This window comes from Ptychodera flava, chromosome 1 (assembly GCF_041260155.1).
Source record: "Ptychodera flava strain L36383 chromosome 1, AS_Pfla_20210202, whole genome shotgun sequence".
Classification (NCBI taxonomy): domain Eukaryota; kingdom Metazoa; phylum Hemichordata; class Enteropneusta; family Ptychoderidae; genus Ptychodera; species Ptychodera flava.
In genome coordinates this window covers 55,640,269-55,656,262 of record NC_091928.1, presented here as the reverse complement: position 1 = coordinate 55,656,262, position 15,994 = coordinate 55,640,269, and the positions used below count along the sequence as shown (strand labels likewise).

At 43.3% G+C, this 15,994-nt stretch overlaps 1 protein-coding gene across 1 annotated transcript; it reads left to right on the top strand.

Annotated features, from left to right (window-relative positions):
• Positions 1-2,814: 2,814 nt before the first annotated feature.
• Positions 2,815-5,125, top strand: LOC139141339 (uncharacterized). The gene is made up of 2 exons (XM_070710978.1): positions 2,815-4,721; positions 5,039-5,125. Exon 1 carries the CDS (start codon positions 2,934-2,936, stop codon positions 4,719-4,721), a length of 1,788 nt encoding a protein of 595 aa, XP_070567079.1. The 5' UTR covers positions 2,815-2,933; the 3' UTR covers positions 5,039-5,125.
• Positions 5,126-15,994: the final 10,869 nt, after the last annotated feature.

Genomic DNA, 15,994 nt, shown 5'->3' with positions numbered 1-15,994 from the left:
TATGGGAAATTTACAATTTTCAGTTACCTTTTCGACACAAAACTTGGAACGGCATAATTATTCTCACATCCCTCAGTCACTCCCCTCAATTCCGTAGCTGTCTTCCCTTGACCTCTGAGTGTACACAGCCCTTTGAAAAAATAACCTCTGACCTATGACATGAATACATAATGAGCATTGCCTATATATCCCCTGAACACATTGAGTCCGCCATCTTTTCCGCTCGGCTTCATCACGAGTAGACACAGCTCTTCGAGCTCCTGATCTTTTGGGAGCGTGACAAGTTTTTTTCTGACCAGGTAAGTGTCAGTTTTCTTTCAGCGACCTATGTTTCTTTCCCCGTTCGCACTTTTTTGCGTCTGATTTCTTGAGTTTCCGTCGTAATTTTTTCCACTTTCGTGTTGGTGTTCCTACGGTGTGTACTGCTGTTGTTTCTCATTGCCGTTACGCATTTTTTTCTTTTGACTTTGTTGTCCTAACTTGTGCTGAGCTTGGAGCTATAGCACGTCGTTTTTGTGTCTGTCTTTCTATATTTTATAGAACTATGACTGACCAGGGTGCGGCCCATTCTATGGACGGTAGTGCCGACGTGGCAACAGGTGTTCCGCCTGGTCAGCGTGCCACCACTCAGTCGGACGTCACCCGTACTTCGGCTCCGTCGTCGGAGATGCTTATGGATATGGTAGCAGGCCTGATGCAGTCCGTTCAGCAGTTAGCGGAGAACCAGAAGAAATATCTGGGTGCACCTGGAGATGGCAGTGGTACATCTATGGATGGCGTTCCCCATGCTGTTAGCAGTGGGGTAGCAGGTCCCTCGCATGCACACGAGGTATGTCCTCCGTTGAGTGACGGCACCTACCTGTCGCCAAGGCACTTCTATAGTTGCCTCTGTGTCTCATAGAGACGTATGTGCACAGCAAGAAGGCAGCCCAACCGGTTTCCAGTTGGGTATTGATTCTGAGGACGTGTCATCTGACTCCATGCCTCCACCTCAACGCCGTTCAGCAAAACGGAAGCACAGCAAGTCCAAGAGCAAAAGAGGTAAGAAGAGCAAGAAGGACAAGAAGTCCAAATCTTCTCCATCCTCTTCAGAGGACTCTCCCTCTTCTGAGACTTCTGAGTGTGAATTTGATAATCCACATGAGAAAAATACTGGAGTGAAGTTCTCTAAGTCAGTACGTGTTTGGTTTAAACAGCAACGTACCAATGTTTTGGGTGCTGATGATAAGAAGGAAATGAAAGAGCGTTATCAAGTGTGCGCTGACCAGGAGAAATTTTTCACAGCTCCTATATTGCCTGAGCATCTTGCTACTCACTGGGAGAGACAGGCCACCACTAAACCATTGATGCAACAAGACCATAGGCTTAGGAAAGCTTCTGATAGTCTTTTATTTGCTCAGCTTCCATTATTGGAAATTCTCCAGATTGCTCATGATAATGTGTCCGTTGAGCCACATCAGTTTCTCCAGGCCATTCAACATAGTGTAACGTTGTTTGGTAGTGCTTTTCATGCTTTACAGATGGCAAGACAGAAGGCTTTTGAATCTGTTTTACCTAACAAATATGCTTCCATTAAGAAACTGGAACCAGCCATGGCCACGCTGTTTGGGGATGAACCACTCAAGGAGGCCAAGAAAGCCAAGCAAGCTCATAACGTTGTACTTGATATGACATCTAAGGGCACAGAAGGGACAGGAGCTACCGCTAGCGCTGGACAGTCCCGCAGACGTAATTCAGGCTACAAGTCCAGGTATGGTCAGAGTGGGTATAACAGACGTTATCAATACTCTAAGTATAGACAGTCTGGACCTGCATCGAAGTCTGGTAAATCCTTTGATTCGGCTCAGTCCTTTCGTAACAAAAAAGACTGATGGTTCCCCGACACAACTAAAGCTCTGCACCTACCCCCAGGTGGGGGGTCGTCTTATGTTTTTTCTTCATCAGTGGCGACAGCTAACGTCCGACCCTTGGATACTAGAGACTGTACAAGGTTACAAGCTGGAACTTATATCCAACCCAGTGCAGGCGTATCTTCCAGTTACAACAGTGCCAGATTGCCATGTGGAGTTGATCGACGAGGAAATTCAATCACTCTTGCAGAAGGCAGCAATACAGTCAGTACAACCAGTACAAGGTCAGTTTGTTTCAACAGTGTTTCTAGTACCCAAGGGAACAGGGGGTTGGCGCCCAGTGTTCAATCTCAGGCCTCTCAACCGGCATATTGCTTATCGACATTTCAAGATGGAGGGTCTTCATCATGTCAAGTCCCTACTTCAGGAAGGCGACTTCATGGCCACAATAGATCTCAAGGATGCATATTTCACTGTTCCCGTTTTCATCGGTCACAGGAAGTTTCTTCGTTTCATCTGGAAAAGAACAATGTTCGAATTTGCAGTCCTGCCCTTCGGCATTGCCAGTGCTCCACGGGTATTCACAAAGATTATGAAGCCAGTGGTCTCTCAGTTACGTCGCCAAGGTATTCGTTGTGTTATTTACATAGACGACCTCCTTATCCTGGGCAAGTCCATGGAGATTTGTCAAGCCAATGTTGCAACAGCTGTGGCCCTTTTACAGAGTTTGGGGTTCCTCATCAACTGGGAAAAGTCAAAGTTAGTACCAAAACAGCAGATTCAGTTTCTGGGAATGTTAATCAACTCACTGGATATGACAATCAGCTTGCCACCAGAAAAAGTGTCCAGACTTCAGCTAGACTGTCAGGAGTTGTTGTTAAAGAAATCCGTCACTGTCCGTTGTCTGTCCAGGTGTTAGGTCGTATGACAGCAGCAGTAGAAGCAGTTACAGTGTCTCCTCTTCATTACCGGCCATACAGAAGGACCAGTTGGCGGTTCTAGCTCGGACGGGGTCGTACGACGCACTAGTAGTTCTCTCACAAGAAACGAGGAAGGAATTGACTTGGTGGGTGAAGTGTCTGGATGTGTGGAACGGCAGGTCTCTTCTCCACAAAAGCCTCAGGTTATAATTCAGACGGACTCGTCCACAAAAGGTTGGGGTGCAGTCTATGGACACAACTCGGCGCAGGGACAGTGGAACCGGGACGAACAGAGTCTCCACATCAATCAGTTGGAAATGTTGGCAGTCAGCAGAGGGCTGGAGAGTCTGGTGAGTCATCTCAGAGACGTGTGTGTAGAAGTCCAGTGCGACAATTCTTCAGTAGTGACTTACATAAATTGTCAAGGGGGCACTCGGTCTTGGCCCCTCAGCAAGTTGGCGTCCAAACTGTGGTTATGGTGTCTGAGGCGCAATATCCTACTCACTGCAGTGTATCTTCCAGGGAAACTCAATCGGGAAGCCGATTATCTGTCTCGGATGTTCAACGACAACCTGGAGTGGTGTCTAAAATCCACAGTACTTCAAACAGCACTTCAACAGTTACGGTGGACACCAGAGGTGGATCTGTTTGCAGCTCATCTGAACGCACAGTTTCCTCGCTACGTCTCATGGAAACCGGAACCTCAAGCATGGTGGATAGACGCATTCTCCATCCAGTGGGGCAAGCTGGTAAGTTATGCGTTTCCTCCATTTTGTCTCATCCCAAGAGTCCTTCACAAGATTCGCCAAGACAAGGCTCGCTTAATTCTGATAGCACCAGTATGGACAACTCAACCTTGGTACCCAGATTTGCTATTGCTACTGATACAGGATCCATTATTGCTTCCGCAACTCCCAGATCTACTAGTCGATCCAGCGTCAGGGCAACATCACCCACTCGCAAACCAAATGTGGCTAGCCGTGTGGCCGCTATCAGGTGTTCACTCCGAGCAAGAGGCATATCAGAGAGGGTGTCAAGGGTTATCCTCCAAAGCGTCAGATGTGGTACTGCAAAACAGTACAACTCGGCCTGGCGTCGCTGGGATCGTTGGTGTAAAAGACAAAAGGAAGATCCCGTTTCAGCACCTGTTCCAGTAGTGTTGGAATTTCTTGCAGACCAACTTGATAGGAAGCTCCAGTATCGTACTATTAATGTGTACCGCTCTGCCATTTCTTCAGTGCATTTGCCAGTTGAGGGATATTGCCTTGGCAACCATCCACTTGTCACCCAGTTTATGAGAGGAGTCTATATTTCCAGACCACCTCAACCAAAGTATACGTTGGTATGGGATGTACAGCAAGTACTGGAGTTACTTCGACGTTGGTCACCAGCAAAGGAATTATCTCTGAAGAAATTAACCTTAAAGACTGTTATGTTAGTCGCTTTATGTACAGCAGGCCGCTGTTCGGACTTGGCAAGTCTCCAGTTGGAATCAGTTTCGTTATCCAAAGGATCAGCTGTTTTGCTTCCTGCTCGTTTGTCGAAGACTGACAGACCAGCGAAGAAACGGAAGATTTTTGTGTTGCCAGCCTTCAAGAAGGATAGAAGGTTATGTGTGGTTTATTACTTAGTTTCGTATTTACGACGTGTGGATTTGTTTCGGAAACACAAGAAGATACTTTTTGTTAGTTTTATGACGGGTAAACCTGTTTTGTCGGCTACCATAGCAAGATGGATCAAATGGGTACTTCAAGAGGCCGGTATAGACAAGTCTTTCTCTGCACACTCAACGAGAGCAGCAGTTACGTCTGCCCTGCATTTCAAGGGTGCATCATTACAGCAGATCTTGAATTTGGCAAATTGGTCCTCAGCCAGAACATTTGCTAAACATTACCAGTGTGAGATGGTGTCGTCAATTTCACCGGTCTTGGATACCTTGGCAACAGATTAGGTGAGTTTCACCATTTGTGACTTCATGTCACTGCTTTAAAGTCAGCTACGGAATTGAGGGGAGTGACTGAGGGATGTGAGAATAAATATAAATTATACCAGACTCTTACCGTTGCTGGATAATTGTAGTTATTCTCTCATCCTGAAGGAACAAGCTGAAATGAAGTAGCTCCCACCTCCCACCCATGATGGGATTTGTTTTCATCTTTGGTCTTAGTTTTCAGACTTTGAAAGATGGCGGACTTGATGTGTTCAGGGGATATATAGGCAATGCTCATTATGTATTCATGTCATAGGTCAGAGGTTATTTTTTCAAAGGGCTGTGTACACTCAGAGGTCAAGGGAAGACAGCTTCTTCATTTCGGCTCGTTCCTTCAGGATGAGAGAATAACTACAATTATCCAGCAACGGTAAGAGTCTGGTATAATTTATATTTTACCTGTGTATATGTGGTAGATACATGTACATGCTCAACTATAAATTACTATTTGTTCAACTGAAGTCAGGGTTACTAAAATGCTACTGAGCAACAAAAGTGAAAACTTGGTGAATAAACATTCTAGCTTGCCATATGTAACCAAATGTGAGCAAAGTGTCATTGACGCTATTTTTTTACGATTTATAATATGACATTTGTGTTCATAAAACTGTCATGTTTCTCACTTAAAGTAATCTACAACAAATTTCTATAGACAATAATGTTGATAAATAAATTGATTTTATTAATTCATGTCATACCAGTTGTTCAGAATTTTAGGCATTAAGAGGGAAAATAGTTAAGTTTGACGTTTGAAAACCCTATAATAATGTGAGCTCCGTGTACGTGTCCTCATATTCATTTCATGCCAGATGTTTCACTGTTACAAACACTTCAAGTTTTCAAGTCAGTTATCTATCACCTCACCTTGATATTTTCAAGAACTGACACCAATCGTTTGCTGTCTGGAGATCACTGTATGTCAATCACCCAACAGTGATGTCAGGCACACTTAGTAACAAAATCCTCATTCTTGGTTATCAAAATCTGAAATTCGTACAACAGATGTGTGATGAAAGATCAAATCATGATAAAGGTGACATCGTGATCCATGAAAATTTCAAGTGAGAAAACATCGCCCAGTAAACTTGTCATAATGGATTGTTGCGATACAAAATATCAAAATATATTAAAAACTATATAACAATTAATACAACATGAGCATTGTGATGTGTTATAAAAGATCTATTGCCTGATCTTTATTCGGGCTGTAGCGGCGTCTATTACCCCTCCTGGCCGTGTGTTACCAGAAACACATTGCTATACCCCTCGGCCTATGGCCTCGGGAATAGCGATGTGTCTCTGGTAACACACGGGCTTCAGGGTAATAGACGGGTGCTATAGCCTTCATGACCAGGCAATAGGTGTTTAATATCTAGAACTTTATTATTTATACTCGAACACCACTGATAATTGGTTTTCTATTATTGAACTCTTGATGAGACTGACCATATAAGTTCTGTCAACCAATGTGAAGACCAATGATGTCCCATGACACAGACAATAGAAATGGTGAAAAAATCACTAGTCTTCCGGCTCCTCTAGCAATATTTCTTTACAACTCTATAGACAGCAATTTTTTGCTAAACAACCCTGTAGATTACTTGCATATAGCCAGTTCATTGGCTCTCAATGGATATTTGACAGGTAGTTTTCAATTAAGACGTATCAGTCCACACATACGGACCATTTCAAACTGCATACCACTGACAAATAACTTGGAAATCATTTATTAGTATAATGCTTTGCTGAACTGTTTACCACCACAATAAACACATTACTGACTTTTACCTTGGGTGTTCCGTCATGACAAGATGATAGTATCATAGTATCATTATCAAACAGTTATAATGTGTGACAGAATTTATGTCCGGTACAAATTACAGAATCACTGTTCTTTCCAGATCTGCGATATTTAATCACATAATATGTCAATGCTCTCAATATTAACAAGCTTTTGTTAGTTGTTTTTTCCATCGTTACTGTCATTACATTATCATATTCATCATGAAATTTTTGATACGATAATATACACTATAGGAAAAAATTGCGAGACTGGAGCGAGAAAGTGACGCTTTCTCGCAATTGGTGAGAATCTCACTGATACCGGTGAGAAAATTCTCACCGGTGAATAGTGAGAAATACACTCCTTGGTGAGATAATAGATTCTCACCGGTGAGAATGGAAATTCTCACCAAGCTCTGTGAGAATGGTAATTTTACGGTGAAATGAAGTGGAATCTGTGTTTTATCACACATGTGTTTTGTGATTACACCTAGCTATCTGCCTTCCTTACATCTTCACTGTCATCCCCTTAGCCAATCGGCTCTTCTACCCATGACTGTTATCAATCCTCCTTCCCAGCCAATCAGCCACGTTTGCACACGACACTACATAATCAAGCCTTTGTCTCATCGCTCCCATTCATTCATTCATTCATTCATTCAGCCGCTGGGTTCATGCCTATTACACTACGTCCGGAATCGTTTACGATCCCTTCCTTCGAACAACCATGCCGGCCAAAGGACGTCCAAAGACAGCCAAGAAATCTGAGTGTCCGAATGCTCAGCCTGCTTCGAGACCCCGTGCTCAGCCCTACACAAGACCGGCCACTGACCTTTGTCCCGCTCCGCTGCCAGTGCACATTGGATCTAGCAGCAAATACGGAGCACGTCCGCGGTACTAACGTATTATTACTCACAATCCTTCTGATCGGCCTCAGGCGAATGACAGTCCTGGCATTCAAACCGAGTTCAGAACCAGGTCTCCTCCTAAGTTCCATTGTCTGCAATGGTTCCTTCTGCCAGCATTTCGGCGGGCAGCGTCCCAAGCCAACATTACCAGAGATAGTTATGTAACACTTCCATAAATGTAGCTGCAAGACTCAGTCAACACGATATCCAATATCCTGCAACAGCAACTTCGACCAGCGGCCACTAAGTCACCTATGAACTCTCTGACGTCACTTCCCGAAGTTCCACTCCGGAACGTAAACAACACAATCCAAGATGGCGGCGCCCTACGTTCCAACAACGTCGATGTCATCCCCTCCTCATCGTCATCCAACACCTTGCTACGGACCCGCGGAACGCCTTCAGAAAGCCTACCACATATCGAAATGGTGTCTCCAGCGATTCGTCGCGATATCCTGGCAGGAAAGGATGGGAATCTTGCCTACTCATTCCCGGCTATGGTTCAAGCGACGGACTTCTGCTGCTTATCCACACCTTCAAGCCGACGACCTGCATATTTCCATGCGTACATGAATGAACATATGCCACTGCCAGGCAAAGACGACGCTCACGAAGGCTCCATCACATGGGCACGTCCGTGTTCAAACCATAAGTCACCGGACTCACTACTTTGCTATAAATATCTGGCATCTTCCAGCTCGTCAAGCATTTGTACCAATTTGAAACGTACTACCGCACGTCGGAACATGGTCGGAACAAGCTGCAGGCCGACTACTGACCAAAGACGTGGGACTTTGGCACATCTTCGAGTTCAACCATAAGGCATCGGACTCTTTTATTACTCTGCCTATTTCTGACATTTCTAGCTCGTCTGTACGTTGGACAAGTTGCAGGCTGACTACGAGTAACCATAGACTGACTTTGCTTGGCCATATACCGCCCATGGCGATGTTTTTCCTGGCCTGTCGAGCCCGGTTTTTTGTCACGTCAGACTGCTCAATCCGACCCATCGCACCAATCCAGCGCCAACTCCGCATCCGCAAGAATTTCATAAGCATTATTCAGATGACTGCGAATCAACACAACAGGACACAACAGCCAGACGCCGTTAAGAAGCGAACGTAACGACGGCCACAGTGTATACCACATTGACTCCAGACTCGGTCGACCTGCCTGTTTTGGTGGCGGGGCCAGAAACCTCATCAAACCTGATGTCATCAGTTCCTATCACGTACATCGTATCACGTCCAGCAAGAATCGACAAGAGGATCAGTTGACTGACCGACGACTATATCAGTTTCCGTTTCAGATTAGTAATTAGTCTTGCGTAGCCCGTCATAAGACAGCTTGCTGCACAGGGAAAACAACGGACCATGACCCTGTGACGTCAAACAAACTCAGTCTTAGGACCAAAGATGGCGGCGCCCACGGTGTCAAGTTGCCACAGCGTCACTCAACTTTATGTCGAACAAAGATCACAGGCGACTATTTAAGTAACATCTGCATGATTTCAAGCATACGAACGAGTCCTTCCAACGATCTACACACGGCCTCACTTCCTGTTCAAACTTCACGCATTCAAGTTGTCGAGCAATCCCTCGTTGCGAGCGGATTTTCTCGAGCAGCTGCCGCCACCATCGCTAGACCTCAGAGAGCCAGCACCTTGGCAACTTACGAGGACAAGTGGTCAAAATTCTGTGATTGGTGTGGTAAACAGAGTGTTGATCCGCTCAAAGTCTCTGTTAGCCAATTAGCTGAATTCTTTCTATTTTTACATAATGACAAAGAATTCTCCCCGAGCACCTTGTCTGTTTATCGCACTTCCATAACTCAGGGATTGTTTGCCCAACCAGAACGAGTGGACAGACTGTTAGCTGTTATCAACTCTATCCTGCCACGTCCATCTATCCCGGTCAAGCTTCTGCTGGAAGCTATCGGCATGATGGTCTCTATGCTTGCAATCATCCCCTGGGGGCGCCTTCGCCTTCGACCGATCCAACTGTATTTGTTGGCACTTTGGCGCCCCACTCGACAGCCGATTACTCATGTTATTCGCGTGAGACCAGCTCTCCGTGCCCACCTAGAATGGTGGCTGCACACACAGAATTTGCTGAAGGGCGTTCCCCTGCAGGTACCACCGCCCACTTAGTTTTTGTTCACGGACGCCTCCACCACCGGTTGGGGAGCGCACCTGGACGAACTGACAGCATCAGGCAGTTGGTCGAACAACCAACGGGAGCGCCACATCAATTGGCTAGAACTCCAAGCGGTGTTCCTGGCGCTCAAACGCTTTCAGCTGTCAGTAGCCAACCAGCATGTCCTGGTCAATACAGACAATGCTACAGTGGTTGCCTACATAAACAAGATGGGAGGGACCAGATCCCCAACACTGTGTTACCTGGCATGGGACTTATTCATGTGGTGCAAGGAACACAACATCCGCCTTCGGGCTCGTCACCTGCCCGGCAAGCGGAATCACATTGCCGACGCCCTATCTCGGGATCGAAAAGTGATTCCGACGGAATGGGAAATTCCCCAGGAAATTGCCAACAGAATTTTCGCAATTTGGGGAACACCCATGGCAGACTTGTTTGCGACGTTCAAGAACCGCAAACTACCTCTGTTTGTGTCGCCGGTCCCGGACCACAGAGCCTTGGCGGTCGACGCACTGTCAATGTCATGGAGGAACCTGCTCCTGTACGCGTTCCCTCCATTGCCTCTCTTGCCACTAGTTCTACGGAAAATAGCAGGCGAGGTCACCACCGTGATACTAGTAGCACCAGCATGGCCCAAACGGTCATGGTATCCGATGCTGCTGGATCTGTTGAACAGTTTCCCGTTTGACTAGCATTTCCTGTTTGACTGAAAGCGAAACAAGGTAGAGTTTCAATTCAAGACTCAATTGAGTCAAGACTCTGTTTACGTGGTCAACCAACAATGACTGCATTTTCTCCGAGCATGTAAATATGCGGTAGCTCAAGGCTAGCCCTACCTGATGGACTTCAGACTGTTAAGCGAAGAGTTAGATGCGTATCAACATGACACTACTGCGTTTGCGGACAATCATCTCTGACTAGCAAATAAATTCAGAGCATACATATGCGGAAGCTGAAGGCTAACTCGCTGAAAAGCATCCTATCGGTGGCCTACTTAACAGTCGTCTCACCAATCGGACGTAACCTGCTCCCATGCTACACTGTAAAGTTAAGTGTTCAAGGATAGAACGCCAATTAAACGCCTTTTTGTAACACTTTTTGAACGCCTCTAGACGTTCAGAAATTTAACACTACGTGTTCAACCAACGTTCAATTCTTGAACACACGTGTGCAGATTTTGAACGCTACGTGTTCATCAGACATTATATTGAACACCATGGTGTTCCATATCTGAACACACGTTGCACAGGAAATGTGTTCAATAATTGAACGCTTTTACGCGTTCAAAGGGCTGTAACACTTTTTGAACGCATGGACGCCGTTCAACGATAAGTGTGTTAAAGGCCAGAACACATGATGCGCGCTTGTTGAACACCTTTAATTTTGGGCGTTCATGGGGTGTTCAAGCCTTGAAATAACATTACAGACCATTGATATCCAGTAAAATTATTTTATTCTAAAAATACACGAAACATTTCTAGAGTAAAATACAATAATTTACTGTAAAATGGGCAAATAAACATTGCAACTTTGTATGTAAAGTTTGTCAGAGGAAAAAACCAACAGTGTTAACACCTTCCTATCAAAAACATAAGCAATAAAAATCACCATATTGTGGATAACGTTTCATGTCCATACTTGTTTAAAATGTACAAAATCATCTGAAAAGCCCAAAATTTGGCATACTTATTGTGTTGACAAGACGTATATGTATGAAATGCATACTCCATTTTTGTAAGATGGTTTCTTAAAGACATTTCCTCTTGTACAGACAATTGTAAATTTTGAAGAAAAAAGAAGTTAGACAACGTGGGCTTCTCTGGTGCACATGGTAAATAGTTGTCCACACTAAAGTAAACAACATGTCAAGTTGTCAAAGTGTCACAGTAAAGCACAACATGCAGAAAGTGGGGAAATTGGGTCCTTGGCAGGGTAAAACCTATTTCCTTGTCCAACAAAGTCCTTCATAAACAAAAAGGTTTGTTTGTTTGTAATATCTTTAAATAAACCCTGAAATAAATGGGTGACATTTCAAAAATATACCTCTCAGAAATTTAAAACATATTCGTAAAGACCTTTCAAATTCTGGTGTACCCTGCTATTAATTTTTATACAATTTTTTTACCAAAAATGGTAAAAATCACCCTTAAAATGAAAAAATGTACATTTCATCATAACTTGAATATATCACATTCTGGTAATCCCTAATGTCTTAAAAATGTCTGAAATGTCTTTAATGTCCTGAAAACACAAAGTTGCAAATTTCTGCATAATTTGAATAATCTGAAAAGACTATCAGTAGCGATCTATGTCCTAAATATCAAAGCTGTTCGATTAGCAGTTTTGAAAAAGATTTTTTAAAGATTTTTTGACCAAAAATGACAAAAATTGCCATGAAATATAAAAATTTGAATATTTCATCACAACTAGCACAAATTTGACTAAGGTCATTTTAGGGACATGTTTAGCAAATATTGAAGACGGCAGTAAAAGAGAAGAAGATTTTTGCCAAAAAATAGCAAACTTAACCTCAAAAATATAAATTTGCATATTTCATCATAATTTGAGCATATCTGATTAGGGTAATCCCTTGGGACCTGTTATCCAAATATTAAAGGATTCGTACAGGCTGTTTTGAAGAAAAACCTTTGGATGTACAAATTTGAGGACAATGCTACACATCCGATCCACCTATTTAGCTGACAGCAAAGCTAAAAACCAGTTGCTAAGTACAAGAGACGTGTTGAGGTACAATACAAAATAATCTACGGTTTGGTAGCAGGCTGTGATCAACTAATATTACAAGGGCATAAGCTTTCAAAGACGTGAAGTCTCCTTCATCAGATGCAAGGGGGATGAAAATTGAAGCAGAAAGTGACAGAAAATTCAGAGTGAAAATTTCAGAAAAATCAGTAATTCAGAGTGGACATATTTTACTCTGAATGGTCTGTCGCTTTCAGCTTTAATTTAAATAAGGGAGACTACACGTCTGTGAAAACTATTCTCCGACAACATTTAGTTGATCATAGCATGCTACCAAAGCTTAGATTAATTCAGAACACAAATACAGAAATTTATCAAAATTCAGTTACTGACCCTTGCAAGTTTAAATCTACATTAGAGATGAACTGAGGTTCTCAAGCTTGTTTCCAGACAGCTACCTGTAGACTCATCTTCTTCGTTATCTGTACCACCAGCTTCTATAACAACTCTTCGATTTTCAGTTAAATCCAACTTTTTACATCCTGAAAAAATGCAACAATAGGTAATATGGCGAGATGAAACTTTAAATGAAAGACAAGGGGCTTATTAGGTTAAGGAAAAGGGGAGACTTTCATATACAGTGCCTCTCTTCAATACTGTTACAAAATATTTGCTGCTTCTAATTGTCATCAACTGATTAAAATAAAAAAGCCAAACTCTCATATGCTGAAACAATACATTGTATACTCCACGATGTTTAACTGATGTTTTACATGCTATTGCGTTTACTAAAAGACATGTGTTAGCTGTGATTACGCAGCGGTACTATGCAAGGCGTATCGATCGCGCTCAGGTCAAGGGTTATCGCTACAGTTGTGTTCCGATGACCCTTGACCCGAGTGAGATCGATCGATAGGCTATGGCCAAAAGTACCACTGCGTAGTCACAGCTAGTTGTTGGTATGGCAGCTACTGACAGAATTAAAGGTTTCTTCATAGTTAAGCTATTCCAAGGTACAATACAATTAATTTCAAAGGACGATAATATAGATGCTTCAAAAATCTAATACCTTTTACTATTTTGGGAGAGGAAACTTACCCTTTCTGGTCTTGCTTCCGCACGATCACGACTTCAGGGTGCGCTTACGAGAAAATGTCGCAACTTCCGTTTTGATGCATCATGGATAGGAAAAGGCACCAAAATTGAACACCAAGTGTTTAGAAGTAGAACGCCTCTGCACGCCGATGTTAAAATTAAAACGTTCATGGTGGTTTTCTGATTTTCTTTTTAATCTTTAAACTTTCAACCCGTAATAAACGTGTAAAATTATTTTGTATACTTCCTTTTTTAGAAAAAACATGCTTTCAGCAATTGTAGGCCGGAAATATTTTTCACTTAGTGTGAAATTCGTTACACCAAATTCCGTGTACGTTTACCGGACAGTGAAGCAATAGTAAATTTAATATAGCCATTGTAAAGTAAAAAAAACAAAAGACTGTTAATTGTTTCACAGTTTGTAAAATATCTGTGATGTGAGTTTTTGAACACTTGAAGGAGATCGTTGTTAACACATAGTGTTCAGGTTTAGAACATCATTCTTAATAATATGAACACTAGTGTTAACAACATGAACACTAGCCGTTCAAATTTGAACACCGACATCTACATTTTGAACGCGTAAAGACGCGTCTGGCGTCCGCTATTTTTACAGTGTACCTATTGGATTTTACAGACCAGTTTCACCTGTCAGTAATGTGTCACCAAGCGCAGCTGCTGGATGTCACCTGATGATCTGCCCTTACTTCTACCTTGGATTACGCTGCGGTGCCACAAGAAAGAACCAACAAACTACAGCTGGAGATCGAGAACGACCGGTCATTCTATATCGCCTTTCAGACTGATGTTTGCCATCTCGTTGGCATGTTCTGTCTGCTGGGGTGGACTTGGCAATGAATCTTGCCGCCTTCGTTTTTTGTCTTATGCTACCATAAGGCCATGACATAATACCTTTTACGTTGAAATTACTACATGTACTTATTAGTAGTTCAGTTTTGCTAGCATTCGCCTACTTGTCGCTCGTTTATTTACCTGTTTGCAGCTCATGTTACCTGGCTCTCTTCGGTTTGCATGCATTATCGTGCCCCCCTTTTCAGCATGTCGATTTGGCCATCCTGCACAAGCGTTTCCCCAGCTTTGCATGTATTGCGCAGTCTGCATGCAGTTTGGCCATACTTGCGGCCCACGCAATTTGCTCTTCATACAGCGTAGCGATGTTTTCACGTTTCTTTTTCCTTTCATTTTAGATGCACCGTTTCAAAACTACTGTGTCACTCCCTGGAAGCTGAACCCTGCAGCTGCACTTGTCGGCAATCTCACAAGCATCAGCATCACCGCGAAAACATACGAAAACAAAAACATTTGCTAGACCCATGGATACCTTACCACAAACCGCATTACGGCATCACATCAGCACTTTGACTTTTTGGATTGTACAGTTCACATCAGTGTGACTGGAGTAACATGCTCTCTTTCAGAACACTTTCACTTTCAAAGCAAAGGACTACATACTTCATCCTTTGCCATTTAGCAGTATTACAGTTTTTTTAGTAATGTCTCATAAATGCCACTTTTTTCCCACATCAGTTTCCTCATTTCGAAAGAACTGGCATTTAACGCTGTCATGGACTTCACACTTCGTTCGACCAGCAACATGCCATTGTAGAGGCTTTGCTTCGCATGCTCGGACATTTTTCCAGTTAACAGCGACGTTCCGCTTTGCCTGATCCGTTCACTGCTCTACAGGGAAATCCCAGACCACTTTTAGGTAGATGGTCTAGCAACTGCCACCGACTTACATGTACATAAGAACATCAGAAACTTTCCCTGCGTCACATTTTTCAATGGCTAGCAGACCACCTTTTAGGTAGACGGTCTAGCAACTGCTACCGACTTTACATGTACATAAGAACATCAGAAATTTCCCTGCGTCACACTTTTCAGCGACGTTCCACTTTGCCTGATCCGTTGACTGCTGCTCTACATGGAAATCCCGGACCACCTTTTAGGTAGACGGTCTAGCAACTGCTACCGACTTACATGTACATCAGAACATCAGAAATTTGCGTCACGCCTTTCAACGGCTAGCCTCCTTACTGTGTGAACACTCAAACACTTATCTACTGCGGTCTTGTCGTCACTTCAAGTCTGCCTTTAATATTTCACCGCATCAACAGACTCACACGTTTACACGTCTTGTTGTGTTCCATGTCTGCGTTTTGCCATCTGGACTCACTGGGTGCACACTCAAACACTTTTTAACGGCTGCCTATTCGTCATTGCAAGTCAGCCTCATTCCATTGCATTATGACTCACACGTTACATGTCGATCGTCCGTGTTTCACGTCTGTGCTCTATCACCTAACGTTCCTACATGTACGTTGTTTCCACCTGGGCTCGCACAGTTTACCTGTCCCCCAGGAAAAAAAATGCAATGCTTTGTCTGAAATCTGTTTTATTTCATACAGGGACATGTCAGAAATATGAAATAGACTTTTAACAGAAAAAATATTGGGAATCTACAGCTCTGTAACAGTCATATTTTGAAGGGTACCGCAAAATAACAGTGTTGCAGATTTGCATGCATTTTTGTTAAAACTGTCTTCCTATAAGTTATCTGCTGAGCTTG